The sequence below is a fragment of the Syzygium oleosum genome, unplaced genomic scaffold, assembly GCF_021117445.2.
Source record: "Syzygium oleosum isolate NSW1041296 unplaced genomic scaffold, Sole_v2.1 Sole_v2.39, whole genome shotgun sequence".
Taxonomy (NCBI): Eukaryota; Viridiplantae; Streptophyta; class Magnoliopsida; order Myrtales; family Myrtaceae; genus Syzygium; species Syzygium oleosum.
In genome coordinates this window covers 386,889-408,530 of record NW_026607523.1, presented here as the reverse complement: position 1 = coordinate 408,530, position 21,642 = coordinate 386,889, and the positions used below count along the sequence as shown (strand labels likewise).

Here is a 21,642-nt window from a genome sequence, read left to right as displayed (position 1 = left end):
GAAAAACAAAGAAATAATTAAAAAAATATTATTAAAACTTGTCCACGTTAACATCAGCCGTGTTACGTAGGACTTTTTGGACAATTTTCTAATTTGCAAAAAATGAAAATAAAATGAAAAAAAGATCCAAATAACGTCTATCGTCCCGCTCCTTACTATTTCAATGAAGTAAATTTTAAACTTGTGGTACGTTTGTATTGCTGAAAACTTTATGATAAAGGAAAACATTTTCCATGAGAATCATTTTCGAGGAAAATAGTTAGTTTAAATTTGTTTGGTGGTTTACGAAAAGTGATTTCCTTAGCAGAAGGGGATGTCATTTTCTCCCAATCTAAGTTTGTCGTTTTCAATCCATGGAAAACGTTTGTCCGTAGATTGATTAGTTTTCCGTCATCCAAACATGGGAATGTTGGAAAATCATTTGTCAGAAAACAGTTTTCAATTGGATAGTCATATATGGTATAGGCAGAACTCTTTCCACTGTATCGCAACAAGAAGAAGTACCTAATCCCAATCCCCTTAGAAAAATAGAGGAATGCCGTGAGTCAGGCAGCTGAATGCAAGACCTTGGCTGAGCCAATCGACCACCAACCGAGAAGTATAAGTCGATAAGAAATAAGTTTTGGCGAGTAATTTCGATAGAAAATAAAACTATATTTACTTCATCTGAATTTTACTAATATGGGTTGTTGTATGAAGGCGGGATGGATAGGATCGATAATGTTATGAGGAGAATATCTTCTTTTCATACGAAATATTCTCACTCGTGTTATTATTATTCATTAAAATGTGATTGGTTTGCCCTGAAAAATTAAGTCCAAGTAACGAGGTGGCTACGAACATGTTGCCTATAAATACCCATCAAGTGTTGATGTTCTGCAACGCAGCAAAAGCCTCTCCCCAGTCTTCGATTCGCGTAGTCGTCCAATATCCGCAAACGAAGCACAAAAATAGTGGGGAGCATGTCGGTTCCGGTTTTGGCAATTCCATCTTCTTCTTCTAGTAAAGGAAGAAGCGGCGGGGTCGAACGCCGGTCGGCAGGATATCACAAGAGCGTATGGGGTGATTACTTCCTCAAATATGCTTCTCCCTCCAACTCAACGGTTAGTAATTCTTCTCTTATCTTCTTCCTTTGTTTTCGTGCAACTGCGTTTTGTAGAATTAATAAAAGTCCCTATGTTCACGATAATTGATGGCATCAAAGAACTAAGGTCCGTTTGTTTAAAGGACAATTGTTTCCTAGAAATTATTTTTCAACTTTCCGGTATTTGGATGACGGAAAACTAATCGATCTACGAAAACGCGTTTTCCATGGACCGAAAACAATAAGCTTAAATTGGGGAAAAATAATTTCCCCTTCTAGCAATAAGGAAATTATTTTCCCTAAACCACAAAACAAATGAAAACTATCCATTTTCCTTAGAAATGATTTACATGGAATATATTATCCTTTATCATAAAGTTTTCAGTAACACACATGCACCATAATTCTTAGATTATTGGGCAGCATCGATCCCAATGTTGCTTGATAAATTGGTTACATATCGGAAAACTCTCATCGTCCATCACTATGTAAGTCACCCATTATTCATGTTCCAGGTAAAAAAAAATGTATAACCAGAAAACTTTTGCAATTGCATGTTGTGAAGGTACCAATTACACTATATGTGAACGTAGGGAAAATATGGTGAAAGTAGGGCTGCTAAGGACCGCTTTGAGCTCTTCTTCTGCCTGAAAGCTCTCAACATTTGTGAACTCTGTGACTCTTCATGTTTATGAAAAAAGTGGGTTGTCTTCAAGTGTAAAGAAAGAACTGCTAGTAAGAAGTGGTAGAACAATGAAGGGATTGAGCGAGAAAAAAGTTTCCTTCCTCGTTTACTTTTTTCTCTTAGCCTTTCCATCCGGGAGAAAGAGAATGCGGATACATGGTTCTAGTTGCGTTGGTTTTGGACTAAGTCTTAGTAGCAGAACTTTGTGGTTGGCTTGATGATTTCGATCGTAATTTTGCTGTCCATTCAAGAGAAGTATCACCAATCGTACATGGTGGATTTTACTTTTGAATCTGTCTTTGCTTTCTCGGGCATTCAGCTTTTGTTTTGATCTCCATCCTCTTTATCAATTCAACTATCCCCCTCGGTCTTTCTCCATCAAACAGGGTCATGTTTAACAAGTTTAGACTACATTGTATGCACCCGACGTATGCTACAGTCCCTCCTTTAAAAACATCAACAGTACTACTCCACCTAAATGAAATGATTTGGTCATCGATTATTCGATTTTAGAGAATAATCTTAGATTTCGTCTCTTTGAAAGTTTCAAAATGAAATGATTTGGCCTTTATCATTAATTCACTTTTCTGAGAATATATGCTCGTCGTAATGAGTTATCAGAAATTACAACTTGCCTTGTTTTCATATTTTCTTTCTATGGGTTTGTAACCAAGAAAACATTATTATTATTTTTCACAGTAACTTCGCTTTCCTTTGAGTTTTTTTTTTTTTGTAATATATATATTTCACATGCTTGCTTTTATTCAGAATAGCGTGTTACATATTTGCAGAAGTTCAAATTCCTTGGAAGAGTGGAGGAACAAGTCGAGGAATTGAAAGGAGTGGTGAGGAAGATGCTGACTGATGTCGCGGATAAGCTTTCACAAATGCTTCACTTGATTGATCAAATTCAACGCTTGGGAATTGACTACCATTTTGAACGAGAAATAGATGAGCAATTAGAACATATCCACAAAAGTTACTCTCAACTCGATCATGGAGGTTTTATGGGAGATGACCTTCACATGGTTGCTCTTATGTTTCGATTGCTGCGACAACAAGGTTTCAATATCTCATCGGGTCAGTCTTAAACTTAGTGAACCAATCCGATAATATACCCATAAAATTCCTTCTTTGGAAAATTAATGCCGCAAAATTTACTATTGCTCATTCGAATTTTAGGAGAAACAAGTGAAAGAAAATCTACAACATTAACTACGTGTATCGCCTTCCTAATTTCTAATCAATTACGTCATTTGTCCCATGTTGGCTGGTCGCACAGAGGTCTTTAACAAATTCAAGGACAGTGAAGGCAAATTCAGGGAATCACTCATCACAGATCTGCGCGGATTATTGACCCTATATGAAGCTTGCCATTTAAGGTGCCATGGCGATGATATTTTGGAGGAAGCACTTCCTTTTGCTATAACTCAACTTGAATCAATTGATGAAATGAAAGTAAGCAATAGTATTGCGAAACAAGTGAGTTGTGCCCTCAATCAGCCACTTCGCAAGGGGCTGCCAAGACTCGAGGCAAGGAATTATATATCACTCTACCAAGAAGAGCCTTCACATGACGACGTCTTGCTCGCCTTGGCTAAACTAGATTTCAACATACTGCAAGAGCAACACCAGAAGGAAGCAACACCAGAAGGAACTCGGCAAGATTACAAGGTCAACTAACTTCACGTGATAGTATAATCTAAAATTAGCTTATAGATTGTGTTTTCCAAAGGTTTACTCGTCTAGTTTCAATTTACCCTGCTAATTAGTGCTTTTGAAAGTCCTTTACAAGTGAAAAAGTGAGTTTGAACTATGCGAATTCATCGGGCTAACGTACTTTCAATAACGCTCATCTTTGTTTTATCATAGGTGGTGGAAGGATATAGATGTTGCGAGGAAGTTCCCATTCTCTAGAGACAGGATTGTGGAGTTGTTCTTTTGGATATCGGGAGTATATTTCCGGCCGGAGTTTGCCGAGGCCAGATATATACTAACCAGAGTGATCGCCCCGATTTCCATTCTCGACGATATCTATGACGTCTATGGCACGTTAGAAGAACTCGTATCCTTCACCGAAGCAATTGAGAAGTAGGTAATCCGCATTCTCTTTCTCGAACTTCTGAATTTGATCAAGTATGTGTAGAGTAAGTGTGTAATTTTCAAGGACTCGAATTCAGGTGGAGTGTTGATGCCATGGATGGACTACCGGAGTATATGCAAGCTTATTATAAGGTGCTTCTCGATCTGTATGATGAAATTGGGAATGAACTGGCCACGAAAGGAAGATCGTATCGCCTTGTCTATGCAAAAGAAGCCGTAAGCATCATCGGCACCCTTTATATGCACCCAATTCAATTTTTCTCGGGAACCCAACATTCTTGTTTACGTTTAATTTCTCAGATGAAGAAGCAAGCAAGAGGGTACTTTGACGAAGCCAAATGGTTCCATACCGGCTACACACCAACGATGGAGGAATACATGTCCCTTGCATTATTAACGACCGGCTATGAAGAGATAGCGATCACATCGCTTGTAGGAATGGGCGATGTGGTCACAAGAGATGCTTTTGAATGGTTGCTCGGCGACTGCAAGATCTTGAAGGCTTCACAAACCATATGTAGGTTCATGGATGACATTGCTTCTCACCAGGTATAATAGAAACGTAATTATCCTCCAATAATCTAATGAAATTAGATCAACCACTACTCAATCGGAAACGCTGTTGACCTAATCACACCAATTTTGTCGATATACAGTTGGAGCAAAAGAGGGGGCACGTAGCATCTTCGGTGGAGTTGTTGATGAAAGAAAATGGCATCTCGGAGCAGGAAGCTGAGGAGGAACTCCAGAAACGAGTTGTTGATGCGTAGAAGGACATCAATGACGAGTTTCTTCGTCTGACCGCGGTCCCAGCACCGGTTCTCATGCGAATTCTCAATCTCTCGCGGGTTATCAATGTTGTATACACCAACGGAGATCATTACACCCATTCGAAGACCAAGGTCAAAGATCATATCATATCGCTCTATGTTAGTCCCCTGCTGATTTGAAGTTTGAACTAAACATCGTCACACTGATGTGGTATTGAAAATAAAGGGTCTATCAACCATGCCTCTGAACTCTCTATTTTTCTTGGATGCATGAGGGAAAATATCATTACTAGTATGTACTTTCAAAATTGATTTGCATGATAAAACTCATAATTTCCCTTTTCTCGTCTTATATTCTATGGATCTTATGATTCGTAATACTTCATCCCGTAATTATCCTCACGTATAATATCTTATCTATTACATATTCTTTGTAACTTTTATTGAGAGGACAAAAGTTCATTTATGGTAGTACGTTTCTCTGAGTTTCATGGTTCATAATTGTTTCGCCAAAATTGCTCTCGCGACGAAATATCTTTCACTGAAATGAAACCTGGCGGTGGTGCGAGTTGTAGTTCAACTATTAGATTAGTGTAATTACGTGGAAAATCGTCCCAGTAAATTATGTTTCCGCTCTGCCATTGAGGTAATAACACTATAAGTACCCGAATTTTTGTCCATGGAGGTAATATTATTTAACCATAATATGTACATGCTGGGGATTGTGGACAAATATACAAAAAAGGAGAAGTTTTTCTAGGATATTGGTCCGAGACTATATAATAGAAAATCTATTTGCATCAATACTAGTTCCCTTTGTTGACGAAAACTCGTATCTGAACCAAAAATAATTGGAGAGTGATCGAGATTGCTCTATGGTTCCACGCTCGACCACAAAATGTGCGGACGGCGTCGGGATGGAATGTTGAATTTATGCAAATCCAAGTGCGAGGAAATTTAATGATAATAACTTCAAAAGGTCAAATGAATATAAGAAAACCTAACTAACATGGCCCTGTTGTGGTCAACGTAGTCAACAACGACTACCACAGTAGCTACGGTCTAAGTTTCGACAGTCTTAACAGAGAGAGAGAGACAGAAATTGCACGACCAAATTTAAGGGCACTAAGAAGAATAGACAAAGCCGTTCTCTGATTTTTCCTTTTCATATTTAATTTATGTACTCTATCCAAAGTGGGCTAAATATATTATTCGACCCTAATGCCTGAATAAATTATTTGAGTTTTTATCTAGATCTATTCAGAGGGAAAATTGTCCAAAATATTCTAAACCTAACGTTAGTGGCTGGGCAAGACTCGCCCGAGGTTGGGAGGCTTGACCTCGATAGATCTGGAGAATTCGAGCCTCGCGTAGCCATGCCGACAAGGAAGAGCTGTGCAAGCTGTTGGCAAAATCTTGGGTTTGCTCTTTCTTCAATCAAGAGGAAGCCCGGAAGTCCCTCCGGTGAAAATTGACACCGGCCAAGGTGCTTCACACGAGAAAGAACTGCAACATGTCAGATGTAAAATCGTCCAGGAATTTTCTAGAATCTGGGTGTGAAATCCGTTTGACTTTTTTTTTTATATGGGAATCACGAATCCGTTGGTCACCTCCATCCACGTGACCTCTACTTCCATTCCCAGTGATGGGAGTCCCCTTTTCATATCGTTTTAAGTACTTATTTTGTTGACAAATCATGCAACGACCACTCGAATTGAAAGGGGTTCCTGATTTAGTCATGGCCACGGTTCAGGAACCGCCGGTTCCGGTTCCTGGCCATGTATGAACCGGAACCGGAACCGCAAGGGGGCGGTTCCGGTTCCGGTTCGGAACCGGCGGTTCCGGGCCGGTTCCGGTTCCGGCCGGTTCCGGTTCGAGGGGGGAGGAGGAGAAAAGGGGAGGAGGCGCACTGGCGCAGGGTAGCGAGGGGGGAGGAGGAGGGGGCGTCGGCGTCGGCGGCTGCGGCCATGGGCGGGAGCGACGGCGGCGACGGCGGCGGGGGTCAGATCTGGGAAGACGAGGGGCGAGCGGAGGAGAAAAGGGGAGGAGCTCGGAGGCGAGGCCCTTGCTGTCAGTCCGCGAGAGGAGCTCGGAGGCGAGGCCCGAGACGCAGGCGGTGCGGTACAGGGTCAACACGGTGGCGTCCGCGATGGTGAGGGGCTGGCCAGTGAGGGAGCTGAAGAGGACGAAGACGGCGTGGACCCCCGGCAGGTTCAGCGCGGAGGAGTTGCCGGGGAAGTGGGTCACGAGCTTGACGCCGATGCAAGGGAGGGAAGGGTGGGAGGACCAAGAGGGCATGAGGACGAGGGAGGCAGAGGGGGCGGCGGCGGCGGCGGCAGAGAGGGGGTGGGAGACTGGGAGTGGCGGAGAGGGGTGTGGACGGAGGAGGAGAGGGTGGAGCAGAAGATTGGTGGGAGAGGAGGGTGTAGAGTACTGGAGGAGGTGCCAAAGTGGGCATGGGTGTGGGTGTGGGTGGGGGTGGGGAGGCCCTGCTGCACTGTAGGAATTTTTTTTTTTTTATAAATTTTTTTTTGGAACCGGGCCCGGAACCGCCGGTTCCAAAATTTCTGGAACCAGAATCGGGCCCGTAGGCCACGGGCCGGTTCCGGTTCTGAACCGCGGGCCCAGTCAACGGGCCGGGCCCGGGTTTGACCGGGCCGAAACCTGCCCATGGCCATGACTATCCTGATTCCGTCACATGAGAATCGTTAATATCTTGCAGGAACGTATAAAGCAGAAAAGTTGTTCACATCCTGGATCAGATATCCCGAGATAATAGCTAGTAGGCAAGATTCTAAAACATGAACTGCCCATAGTAACGATCTAAACCTGTAAGGCTAATTACCGGGAGACATTGTTCGAACTATGACCTCATAGAACATAGCGTGCCCATTACCATTCGATGGCCATGCTTGGCAGTATTTATTGTCTTATTATCGAGTGTGACTAGACAAGCTATATTTGGCCACGATGGAAACTTCTGCGAAACACAAAAACGATCAATGTTACCGAAATTTTTGTAAATTTCGTTTGGAAATCCAGTCATAATTGAAGGTTGTTAAATGGAGAAGAGTGCTTCGTGCTTTTTCGGTTTAACTCACCTGAATTCTTGGTGTAGACCTTGTTATATACATGGCTTTACCACCTTATAGCTAGTAAGTTTGTGTTAGGGTAATTACAGTATGGGTTATAAAAAAATAAAATATTTCTTTTACCTTCCCAGTGGAAATTTTAAAATTGAAAAAAAAAATCGTTCAGGTTCTAAAAAGATGTGATATAAAATGCCGGATAACTTTACATGTTAATCATTTGATTCTTAAGGGTGTCAAATGCTCCATATTACATGAAAGCAAAACTTTAGTATTACTTTACCAAAAAATTAAACGAAAGAAAGGAAACAGGAAACACTAAAAAGCAAAGTAAAAGCAATGTTGCTGCATTAAGTTTTCAGTTGGAAATTTGTAGAAGGTAATTAAAGTCCGGTTAAAGACCCACTTCTCCCCAAGCATCTCGTGGACTTCAAAATGATTTCTATGAAATTAACTAGTAATATTCATCAATTTTAACTACTATTTTCAACAATTTTCCCGTACCATGATATGGCTTGAAGGAACTTTAAAACATAGTACTCTATGAAACCTTTTAGAAATTTCAATAGTTTTTCATAATTTTTATTTTGCAATGTAACAGTTTTAAGAGACTCGTTATCTCCAATAGAGCGCTTGTCGACGAGCGCATCAACGAAAATGATGTATAAAAAAATTTGAATCGTCTTAGAATCATCTAATCTTGGTAGGTGCTCCAATCTACACTTGAAATTCGGTTTATATATATCTAGCCGTTTGATTAAATTAAGAAAACGTGGCTCTAAAATGTTTGTACTCTCTAATTGAGAGAAAATCACCAAAAATATCCTAAACCTATTACACTTGTACCAATTCAATCCTAAACCTTTCAATGTAGCCAATTGAGTTCTAAACTTTTTGAAAATTTACCAATGTAGTCCACTCAGTCAATTTTGATAAAAAATCATTGATGTCTTACGTGACACGGCCGGGGCTAACGTTGACAATTTTAGCAATTTTTAATTATTTTTAAGAATATTTATATTTTTTTTCTTTTCTTTCTTATTTTTTTCATTCTTTCTCTGCTAGTATATGGACCATGGTGATGGCTGGTGAGGGCTCTCGCCAGATCCAGCAAAGCGAGACTCGCTTGAGATTTGGATAAATAATTTGATAGTCTCGACACCATTTGGCCTTTCTTTAGAACTATCGATACTGAAAGTTCTTAAAAATTATTGTATTTGTGGTGATTGTTGGTTTTCTACGGAACATGCATAGTTAAAATTAAATATAAGCGCAACAAAAAGATATAACCATACAAGTATCTCCAATGGCGTTGTTCATGCGTTTCAATAAAAAATCGGAAGATCATAGGGGGTTCAACAGATTACCTCTTATAGCGTTCCCAAAAAAACTTGGTTTGAATATTCTTCCGTTCGAGCCCCACAGTCATCTAGTGTGCCCAAAACAACTTGGTTCGTATGTTCTTTAGTTCGAGCCCCACAACCGTCGGATCTCTAGTTCAAACATACCACCAATCGCACGTCTCGCGGAAGTAATAAGTTGCGGGTAATCACCACAACAATTGTGCTATCAATCTCGTGGCGACAATTCTCCACACTTTCGATATTTCAATCACAGCGCCAGAAGAGTGAAACCGTATTTTACTCTCACGCACGAATTTTTGCACAATCACACACTCGTATTCAGCAACCGTTGCTGATCACTCTAGTATGTGCGATAAGCAACAGTTGTTGATCGCTTAAGATGCACGATGAGCAACAGTAGCTGATCGCGAGTGTGTACACACCTGCGTACGAACGGCACATGGTCGACAACTGCTGACCAAGTGCGTGCACTTTACCTTCTTTTTTTTTAATTTCTCTTTTAATATATATAAATGCATAGATATATATTAAATAATTAAAAATAAGAGTGTATACTTGGAATGTGTGCATTATATGCACGCACGCCCATGACCAAAAATAAAATAAAATTAAATCCCATTTAATTTAGGGTTAATACCACGAAAAATCTTAAACTGGTACACTTGTGACACATTTACCACAAACTATTTTTTTGACCATAAAAAACCCCAAACTGGTACACCTGTGACAATTTTACCCCGAACTATTTTTTTGACCATCAAAAACCCCAAACTGGTACATCTGTGACAATTTTACCCTGAGCTTACCACAAAAAATCCCAAACTGGTACATATGTGACAATTTTACCCTGAATTAAAATTTTACTATTATTTTTTATTTTTTTCAATTTTTATTTATTTTTTCCTTTTATTTATTTTTTTCTTTATCTTCAACCTACGTAGGTCGCGGTCAAACGCAATCCCGAGGCGGAAGCCGGCGAGGCCGCCTCGCCGGCATCGGGCGAGGGCCGTCCTCGCCAAATCCGCGAGGCGACCCTCGCCGTGATCGAGAGGCAGTGCCCGCTCGCTGCGTCGAGCGAGGCCGTCCTCGCGCAGTCCGCGAGGACCGCCCCGCTGCGCGGCGAGGACGCCCTCGCTGCGTCGGGCGGGGACGCCTCGCCGCGTCGGGCAAGGGGCGTCTCGCCGCCCGAGGCAAGGCGATCCTCGCCCAGGAGCTCGAGCGGCGACCACCGCCGATGCTCGGCGAAGGCGCCTCGCCCGGATGCGCGAGGCGACCCTCACTGCGTCGGGCGAGGTTGCCCTCGCCGGCGTCGGCGACCCTCGCCCGCCCGGGCAAGGGCGACCCTCGCCGCGTCGGGCGAGGGGCTGCCCCTCGCCGGCTTTGGGCGAGCCCTCGCCGGCTTTAGGGCGAGCAGCCCTCACCTCGTCGGGCGAGGGACGGCCACCGCTCGAGGGTCGGCGAGGCGGCCCTCGCCGGCGTCGGCCGGCGGCCTCGCCGCGTCGGGCGAGGATGGCCTCACCCGGCGCCGGCGAGGGCCGCCTCGCTAGATCCGGCAAGGGTAGCCCTTGCCGAGTCGAGCGAGGGCGGCCTTCGCCAGCGGCTGCCGAGGGCGGCCCTCGCCGGCTTTCGCCTCTAGCCGGTGGCCCGACCGGCGACCGGCCAGAGGTTGAAGTGAAGAAAAAAAAAAGAAAAAAGAAATTCAAAAAAATAAAAAAATAATATTAAAAATTAGTTGGGGTAAAATTGTCACATGTGTACCAGTTTGGGGTTTTTTGTGGTATGTTCGGGGTAAAATTGTCACAGGTGTACCAGTTTGGGGTTTTTTATAGTCAAAAAAATAGTTTGGGGTAAATGTGTCACAAGTGTACCAGTTTAGGGTTTTTCGTGGTATTAACCCTTTAATTTAATTCCAGCCCGACTAATCGATTGCTATAATTGCAAACATATTTGCAATATCGTTAAATTAATTATGGGATGTGACATCCCTAGGTTTATCACTGAGCTAGTAGTAAAATTTGCACCAACACATTAGTACTCCCAAGAGAATTGATTGTCCCGATCAACCACTAGATCTTACAAATTATGATTGACATCTAGCAATATGTCATGGCTACCTAGACAGTGTGAATGCTTTAAGAACATAATGAACCTGTCAGTTTTGGCTATAGTGTAATTTAATCCCTCTGCCTTACTATGTCCCGATCGAACAAAGACCATGGAATATTTGTCAAGCCGCCAATTTGATCATATGCACAAACCTAATTGACATGCATTTTATACGAGACATGAATAGTTCATTCTTGGTTACAACCCCGACCTAGGATTTCAATGCAATGTCAAGATTAGATCGCATAGGATATCATTATTGCACATTACATGTAACATGGAGACAGATTCTATTTTGTGCGCACGTGTAACTTCATATGTGAACGAATTATGACCATCAAGTACAAAGACGGAACAACAAACCGGCAATATGCACACCTGTGAACCATAGTCATCCAACACACAAGTCAACATTGTGCCTTCGATCTAACGATTATTTACACAAGACCAGAGTATGAACGATTAGATATTAACCATGCTAAAAGCTTCCATGTTGCTAATTGTTCTATGCGTGCCACGTTGAATGAACTTGTTATGTGTGCAAGCACATGTATTTTAACTCGAGCATCACAATATCCAATGACTCGTGACTCGTCATTCCCTTAAGTATCCAATACTTAATAGTAAAGCTAAGAACACATCGATCTCAACAGGATCATTAATATCCACTCAATGATCCATTGATCGGGAACAATTTAAAGATTCAGTATAACTGTGAATTTGTCACATATATTCTCAACATCTCAAGAATAGGTCCAATCACTAATAATCTTATGAAATCATTCATATATTTAAATAATTTGACAAATGAATGAATACGTCCTTGCCATTAAATAAATAATGAAATTGATAGTACAACTTAAATCCCTAACATGTAACTACTACATGGTAATTTTAGGGCATCATCTAAATGTGATTTGGATAAATAGTTCTTTTTCTATAATCCCATAGTCGCGTACTTTCACTTTTTTTATCCAACCAATGCGAAAGATGTGTGGACTATCTCATTTATTTCTTTATGAACTGAATTTGAGTAGCATCGCTGATTAGTTATAACTACTAATATTGTGGGTGTGAGAGCAAGTCTATAATTATACGTAATTATTCTATTTGTTGAATCAATTAAGTTAACTTGTAAAATTACATATTAATAATCTTTCTTATCGAAATTAGATATGCCACACTTTTTACTCATATTATAGTATATTTAAGCTTATGAGTTATGATTGTGAAAGCATCTGCATGTTGTATCAATACCAATATTTTCAAATTGCAAAAATAGACTAAAGAGACAAAATGGAAAAAAGAAAATTGAGAAAGAATAAAAAAGAAAAATAGAAAAGAGAGAGTTGTTAAGAGAAGAAGAGAACCGAGTGGAGGGAAGAGTTATTGGAAAAATGACACCGTCCATCCTAAGCGAGAAAATATTAGGTGGTTCAAGACCTCCACGTCAGCGTGGTCCCGGACCAATCATGAAGCGCCATGTGGTCCACGTGGTTCTATTGGGACTCCAAGGTGGAATTTTAGCATAGCCCTGCACGGGCTAGCCCCTCTCTCCTCTACACGCTAGCCCCTTTCCTCTCTCCTCTCTCCTCTCTCGTTAGAAAGAAGACATTTCCTCTCTCCAGCAAAGTGAAGGCTTTCAAATTATTTTGAAATCGTGATTTCACTCTCAAATGTCGTTCTCGTTAGCGTTCCTGGTTGCTCCGGTGCTCGCTCTATCGTATCGCGTTGTTGCTGCTTCAAGCGCTCCTTACTCCTCGCCGTTGTCGACGAAGCACCGGCCGCCCTCTTTTTGTTTCAAAATAGTCTCCCCCTCTCTATCTCCCTCTCTTGCTCCCAATAGCCCCACGGTTGCATCCTGAGACCAGACCTAATGTCTCCGGCACATCGACTCCGCCTCCGCATCCGCCATCACCTCTAGAGCCACTCTTTCTCTGTCGCTCCCAAGAGCCCTCGTCGATTGCATCCCATGCTCAAATTTGATAGCGGAGCCCAGACACGACGCCTCCGGCACATCGCCTCCGCCTCTGCATCTGCCGTTGCTTCGAGGAGCCACTCCCTCCATCTCTCTCGCTCCCAAGAGCCCCCGCCGGTCGCATCCCAAGCTTAGATCTGCCTCCGCTATCCCCTGTTGGTCGTCATTGCCGGGTCTCGAGCTCATATCTGCCTCTGGCACACTGCCTTTGCCTTCGCCCTCCTTTTGCATTATTCTTTTAGATTTCCCGAGCAGAGGGCCCGAGATTTGGAAAATCCCATCATGTAATTGTGTAATTGTTTGAGGTTGATCCTCGTGATCATTTTAGTTTTTTGCGAGGAATTCTTAGTTTATTTTTATGGTTTATGTCGTGTTCTTATTCGTTGGAATGTGATACTCTGGAGAGTGATTTTAAGTTTAATGCAACGAGAAGATACATTTGCGTAGTTCTTGTTTCTAGGCTTTTTTCTCTGATCAAGGTTTGTTCTACTTGCTGTCGCGACCTAACCTACCGAGGGTGCATTAACTAGGGGTTTGGCTAATGGATTATTAAGTCTAAGCCTAACTCGGGCCCTTCCAAGCCCTACCAATTCACGATTTAGGGTTTAAGTTCTTAACTTGCAAATGTTTTCATGTTGGAGTCGCCACTAATCTATTTGCAGTGGGTCGATTAGAAACCCAAATAAAACATAGGAAGATATGTTTTATTCTTACGAACCAGAGATTTTAAGTTTGGGGACTTGGTTATGCTAGAGCTAATCTAAAGCCCTTTCGGTACCTTTTTAAAAAAAAATGTTTTGGTAGGCAGTCTGAATCCATTTTATTACCTAGATGCTAACATGTGAGGTGATCATGTAGATGCGCAATCCACCAATTTAACACCCAATAAATAAAGCAGTAAATAAATTACTAGCTTAGGAGAACAACGTACCATTTAGCAACGTAAGCATCTGCATTGTTAGCTAGAAAATCACATACACAGTCCTAATATGATTTCTAATTAGCAAGCACTTCACTTGCCGTATTTTTGGGTTTTCTCTTTATTTAAATGAAGCTAACCTAAGTGCTATGACGTGCAAAATATGGCATGCGATTAATTAAGCCTAGCATGTGAACTATATGGCATGCAACGATATGACCTATATCTAATGACGGGCAAATGATGTATTTTTGGTATTTTTCATTGAAATTCGGAATAATAAAAATGCCTAAATTAACATGCAATCTGCCCTAGAAAAAAACAATTTTATTTATTCTAAAGCAACTACTTTTTTGGTATTTTTTATTAAAATTCGGAATTAAAAATTACTCGAATTAACATGCAATCTATCCTAGAGAAGATGATTTAATCTATCCTAAAGTGACTATTTTTTGGGATATTTTTACGAAAAATTCGAAATCCTAAAATCCCCTAAATAATCTATTAGGACTAGAATAACCCCTAATTTAAACTAGGAAGTAAACTATCTTAAATCCCAATTTAAATTAATAATTATCCTATCTTCTAGATATATTATGGATTCCATAAACATGCAAAATTTCTAATTTAAAATCTAACTAATATTTTTTATTTTCATTGTTTTAAAAAGAAAGCAATTAAACAAAGATAGCAATCGAGCACAAACAATCCACGGAATTCGCAACATCTTTCTTATCATATTTAAAATTAGGAAAATGAATCAGGCTATCAATCATATCCACAGGATCGTGAATATCAATGGAAAATCGATCGTTCGAACTTGGAAAGTGAATAAGATATGTTATCATATCCAAGTGGTTATGGATACGATAACAATATTTTCGTACCGCCGCGTATTGTATCTTAGGGTCAAGATTAGATAGTCGTCCAGCTACATTGTTGAATTAAGAAATACTCCTAATTCTGGGTATCTTAGAATATTGCGGATATCACATGCATTATCTTGAGATATCTGACGGTACACAAAATATTTGCAAAATATTCAAACACCCAAAAAATTAGGAAATTAAATATTCTATGAATATGGATGAGAATCTTACCTAATTTCACGGATAACTTTCAAGTTTGAATCATCTCAAGATCAGACTCGGGATCGTGGATCGGGACAGTGTCCGACGGTGGTGGTGCCGACGGTGAGAGGGTCACAGGACTCGTGGCTGGCCAAGGAGCGACGTGGAGTAGGCACCATGGAAATAGCTTTTCGGTCACTGGAAAACCTGCAAGATCAGACCAAAGTTTGGCCGTGAAAGTAAGCAAACTGTCGTGAATTCATCGAGCTTGTTTTGTCATCAGTGGCGGACTCGACGTTGCTGGTCGTCACTGAATGGGGGTGTTGCAGGGACTCGACTGGTTGGTGGCTCACGGTGGATCACGATGGTGGCAACAAGTCAACGCGTTGGAATTCTCGGTACTGCTCACAGTACAGAGGTGCTTGTTGGACTCACGGCGATGGACCACAGTATGGATGGAACAGAATCGGTCGTGGTGGAACGCTTGTACTGATTTAAGAGCTTGCTGCGGTGGTGTGGCTCGGTGATACTGGACTGAAGCGTACGAGGCACTCCGGAAAGAGCTTGTGCTCACTGGACGGACGTCGGAGCACGTGTGGTGGCTGAGTGTGAAGACAGGAGTTCGTGGGCGCGAGCACCACGAAACCACAGGGGTGTGTCTTCACCTTTTCGAATGAACCAATTTTTCCAATGACGCAATTCACGATTTTCTCTCCTCTAATGTGGCCGTGTATTTCAATATCCCCTTCCCCCAGGGAAAAGCCAGAGAGCCCCTTTTATATGCAAAGGCGCCGAACCCACCAAGGAAAGAAACAAAATTTCTTTCCTCTTTTCTTCATTGACCGAATTCTTCGTAGGGGGGAAGGTCCATCTTTTTTATACGCCCAATCTTTCTCTCTCCTTTCTTGTATGAATTCCAGCTTTGTCCATTCTTTCCCGCGTATTTCTCTAAGGAAGTTGGATTTCCAGGAAGATATTTCAATATATTATGCCCTTTTTCCGCGTGAATAATGTTATCTTGTGCCCAATCCTTCCTTCTTCATTTATCTGATCATACCGTGGAAGAGAAATCTCCAGGGCCACAAACTTTTGGCCATAGCGCGGGCTTTTGGCCAATTTTATTTAGCTTCCGTGGGCTTAGTTCAATTAAATTGATTAAGCTCAGAACTACTCATTCAAGATCATTCACCGCCGGTCCAATGCAATGAAAGAATTAAGCAATATGATGAATGCTCCTCAAACTATATGCAATATTATTTTAATATTTTTTTAGGGGTAAAAATATAATCCCTAATTTTCTGTACAATTTAACACTAAATGGTCGGTCGAAATTTAGGTGTGAACAACTGCCCTTTTTTGAAGGTGAGCTCGCAAAGGTTACATTCAAAGACTAAGTGAGACCTAAATTTTGATTGTGCAAATGCAATGAATGTTATTTTGAATGGGAGTGCTAGTCTCATTTTGAAATGCAGTATGTTACGATGCATGCCGTCATAAAATGGAAAGCACACCTGGAATTACTCACCTAACTGAAGTGGTAGAGTAGTTCGAGGCATGACTCTGATTCTTGAGGTTGTTTGGCAAATGTTTGGGCTTTGTCCCAAAGGTATTGCCTGATGAACGCTGATGGACTTCGGTGACCTACAATTTAGTCAAGACACACGAAGAAAGCTCGGGGTGCCAAAGAGAAGGATTTAACAAAATGGAGTTCGTTCTGACTTTAACGAAATACCCAATTATCATCTGAGGTATTCGTTAAAGTTTAGCCGCCGCACCTAGATATCGTCGTAGATGTTTAACGGGGGAGTTTGTCTAATTCGTACGAATGTTCCGACCTTTTCGAAGTACCCAGTTATCATCATAGGTAATCGTAAAGATTTAGCCGCTGCACCTAGTTATCATCATAGATGCGACACGGAGGAACCTTCAACAGGTTAGGAGAATGTTCCGACCTTTACAAGATACCTATACATCATCATAGATACTCGTAAAGATTTAACCGCTGCACCTAGTTATTGTCGTAGGTGCTACATGGGGGAACTCTTGATAGGTTGGAAGAATATTCCGACCCTTACGAAATACCTATACGTCATCATAGGTACTCATAAAGATTTGGCCACTACATCTAGTTATTGTCATAGGTGCAACACGGGGGAACCTTCCCGAGATTGGGAGAATATTCCGACCTTTACAAAATACATATACATCATCATAGGTACTCGTAAAGATTTGGCCGCTGCATCTAATTATCGTCACAGGTATGACACGGGAGAACCTTCTCGAGATTGGGAGAATATTCCGACATTTACGAAATACCTATACATTATCATAGGTACTCGTAAAAATTTGGCTGCTGCACCTAGTTATCGTCGTAGATGCGACACAGGGGAACCTTCCCGAGATTAGGAGAATATTCTGACCTTTACGAGATACCTATACAACATCATAGGTACTCGTAAAGATTTGGCCGCTGCACCTAGTTATCGTCGTAGGTGCGACATGGGGGAACATCTTCCGAGATTGTGTGAAAAGTGTGCCTAACAAAATATCTAGTTATTTTCTATGATACTTGAAAGGACTTGATCGATAAATACCTAGATATCATCGTGGGTACTTAACGATTGGGTGGACCAAGGGCTAGCCCGAATGCTCAGGGGTTCCTTAACAAAGTACTTGGATATCATCAGAGCTACCTGAAAAGGCTTGATCAATAGATGCTTGGATATCGTCAGAGGCGTCTAAAGACTACAACAAAATGATCGAATATGGGGGCCTGGCGATTGCTCGAACAGGTTGGGGATATTCGGATAATCGCGGACATCTAGAAGGGGTAGAGATGTACTTACCTGATGATATCTTCTACTCTTGATGGCGCATCTCCTGCTAGACGTAGTTATAGGCAACGTGCAACATGCATTCATGGGCAATCAAGAACACACATATTCATGCACCATAAATTTAACTGGTTTTCATGCATGACGATTTTGTCAAATCAGCATTGCAAAAATTTCACTGGGGAGAACTATGGCAAGACAATCCGAACTCACAAGCGAGTGTCTTGAAAACGTCAAATGAGGGACTTCCGGTCCGAGAGGGCTTTCGCTCACTCTCATTGAAAAAGGCTGATTTATGAGAATCGCTCTATCTCACCATCATTATGTCGACAAGGGTTCGAATATTCTCACAAACGGTACGACCTTACCAATTCGAGAGGTTTTTGTTAGGACCGTAACGCGGGCTTGGTCAATGGCTTAGCAAAAGGGGACTCTTCAAGTCGAGGCTATTGAAAGAAAATACTCGGCAATCGCCTCCGAGTTTAGAAGTCAAGAACCCTGCAAAATGAGATAGAAATGAACTTACTTGCACTTTTCGAGCTAAGATTATAATCGTTTGAAACCCCACGCAAGTTCAAGTGCCCTAATCTGAATAGACTTTGCAAGGGATGTAATACAGGCAAGGTTCAGGGGTTGAGAAACCAAAGGATTGTTTGACTCAAAAAGGAGTATAAATGGGTGAAGATTGGTGATCATCTTAGCATTGTCATCAGTCTTCTTCTTTGCCGTCAAGGTCTGTCTTTGTAGATGTACCATCAACTCCGATCCCTTGTATACTACTCCACTGGGGATAATTCTGACACACCAAATTTTCTATTGGGCGTCGGCCTTACTTTTACTAGACAAATTGCTTTTTCATGCCTCCTATTTCATTTTTCATTTTTTTTGACTCTTTTTCCTTCCCTTTTTTTTGACTTTCACATTTATGGGCATTGGCCTTGCTTTTACCAGGCACACTGCTTTTTCATGTCCCCTAGTTTCAATTTTTTTTTACACACACTATCTACAATGCATACATTGGCCAACTACACTTTGGCTTGTTTTGACTGAATGACTCGACATTTGGACTCTCAGGGGTCTCTGTCTTCTATAGATGCTTTGGATATGCAGCTTGGATGGTGATGGCTTTTACCTTGCCCCAGTGTGGAGGATGATCACCAGCTGGGTTTAAGAAATGAATTTATAGGTTCAATTGGGCTTAGCAAAGGATAAAGCGTTTATAAGATAGAGAAAGAAATGCTCTTCGTCATCCTTAGGCACTTGAGCTCTGTACAAGTTCATCTAAAAAAACAACACTCGAAGATTGATGCAAGTGAGAACAAGACAATCACTACTCATTTTTCGCCTTATAATGCCAACTTACCTCCAGTTTGCTCCAATGTGGGGTAGTTCTTGACATGGGTAATTCGAAAGAACTTTTCCAAGTGTTTAGGCTCAAAGTGGCGGAACAATGGACAGCTTGTAGTGTTTAAGGTAGAGAAATGAAATACCTCTTGTCATTTTGCTTGCCGTACCTTTCATGAGATAACCCTTTAACTTCTCGACATGGAATTTTTCTACTCAACTAACTGAGGATTAATGTATGAAACTGTGTATGGGGTGTGTTTTGCCTTTCTTCATCCCGATGTACCTCATTCAACACATTCAATTTACTCCACATGAGTTATTGGATTGTCCAAGTAGATTCCCCTTTCGAAATCAATGATGTAGACTGACAAAATAACCATGCAGAATTTAAGGCCAATGCACACATCTCAACTTGAAATTGATGGAAACAATTTATTTATCAATGAAATGTTTGCAACTCAGAATATAAAACTAGACACTTGAAAACTTTTGCTACAAAATGTTAGATTCTATCAAGGATAATACATATTCACAGCATCAGAATTAACAGGAGTGGAAAACTCACGACCGTCCATTTCTGCGAGAATTAGGGTACCTCCCGGAAGCACCTTTTTAATCACAAATGGATCGATGTAAGTTGGGGCAAATTTGCCCCCGGGAACAGGAAAGACCGGCAGTACTTTTCTCAGGACTAAATCATTTACCTCGAAGTGTCTTGGATGTACCTTTCGGTTGAAAGACCTAGCTATCCTCTGCTGATAGGTTTAACCATGGAAAATGGCTTTCAATCGCTTCTCATTATTCAGGTTCAACTGCTCGTGCCATTGTCACATCCATTCTGCCTCGGATGACTCTACTTGGGACAAGACTCGTAGGGAAGGGATCTTTACTTCAACGGAAGGACTGCTTCTATGCCATACACTAAAGAAAAAGGGGTTGCCCCAATAAAGGTTCAGATCGAAGTCCGATACACCATTAGTGCAAAGGGCAACCTTTCATGTCAGTCACAATAGTTTTCAGCCATTTTGGCCAAGATCTTCTTGATATTCTTGTTAGCGGCTTCAACCGCTCTATTCATTTGTGGATGATAGGGAGACGAATTCAGGTGCTGGATCTTGAACTCGTTGAACAACTAATCTATGAACTTGTTCAGATTTGTCCCATTATCAGTGACAATACCTTTGAGGATGGCATAACGAGTGACTATGTCTCGCCCGATGAATCTTACAACGTTCCTTGGAGTGACGTTCGCATAAGATGCCGCTTCAATCCACTTGGAGAAATAATCAATCACGACCAAGTTAAGCCGATGTCCATTTGATGCTTTGGAATTAATTGGGCCAATCATGTTGATGCCCCACATTGAAAAGGGCCATGGCTCGGACAACTAGTATAGTTCAGTCGGGGGGACATTTATCTTATCTCTATGAACTTGATAGTGATGACATCTCCAGACATGTTGGATGCAGTCACTTTCAAGGCTAAGCCAATAGTAGCCTAGCCTCGTGATCTTCTTGGCTAGCATGTGGCCATTCATGTGTGGACTACATACTCTCTCGTGTACTTCTTGCAAGATTCTTACAGTTTCATCCGCGTCCACACACCTCAGCAGGACTGAATCATAAGATCTTTTGTATAGGTTCTCACCGCTAAGGAAGAGTTATGAAGCCATTTTCATTATGTACTTCCTGTCAGTTGGGATGGTTCCTTCGGGAAATTCTTGTCTTTGGATGTACCTTATGATGTCGTAGTACCATTGCTTTCCGTCAGGTTCTTCAGTCACGACCATACAGTAGGCCAGTTTCATCAGGACTTCAATCTTCAGAGGTTCTACTTCTACTCCACCAGTCACTTGCAACAGGAACGAAAACGTAGCTAGTGCATCAACGAACTGATTGTGAGACCTCGACAAGTACTCAAAGGAGATGCCCTCGAATTCCTCCATGATTTCTTTGAGGCATTCGTGGTACGGCACTAGTTTGGTGTCCCTCATCTTCCACTCCCCTACAGTTTGGAGAATGATTAGGGCGGAATCGCCGAATACTTTCAACTTGGTTATTCCCATTTCAACCGCGGCTTGGAGTCCGAGGGTGCAAGTTTCGTACTCGGCTATGTTGTTGGTATAGGGGAATATCAACTTCGCTGCTACTAGATAATATTATCCATCTGGGGATATTAGAACTACCATAGTGCTGGAACTAGCCAAGTTTATGGCTCCATCAAAAAACATGGTCCATGTATCTTCCTTTATTACCAAAATGCAATCTTCCGGAGAATATTTATCATCATATAG

The 21,642-nt window shown here is 41.6% G+C and overlaps 1 protein-coding gene and 1 pseudogene across 1 annotated transcript; one reads left to right on the top strand and one right to left on the bottom strand.

The window, feature by feature from the left end:
- The first annotated feature begins 871 nt into the window (after window positions 1-871).
- On the top strand, window positions 872-4,994 carry LOC130135922 ((-)-germacrene D synthase-like; annotated as a pseudogene).
- Window positions 4,995-21,009: 16,015 nt separating this feature from the next.
- LOC115692835 (uncharacterized) lies at window positions 21,010-21,414 on the bottom strand. Its single transcript, XM_030619803.1, has one exon. The coding sequence runs from the start codon at window positions 21,412-21,414 to the stop codon at window positions 21,010-21,012; it is 405 nt and encodes a 134-aa protein (XP_030475663.1).
- Window positions 21,415-21,642: the final 228 nt, after the last annotated feature.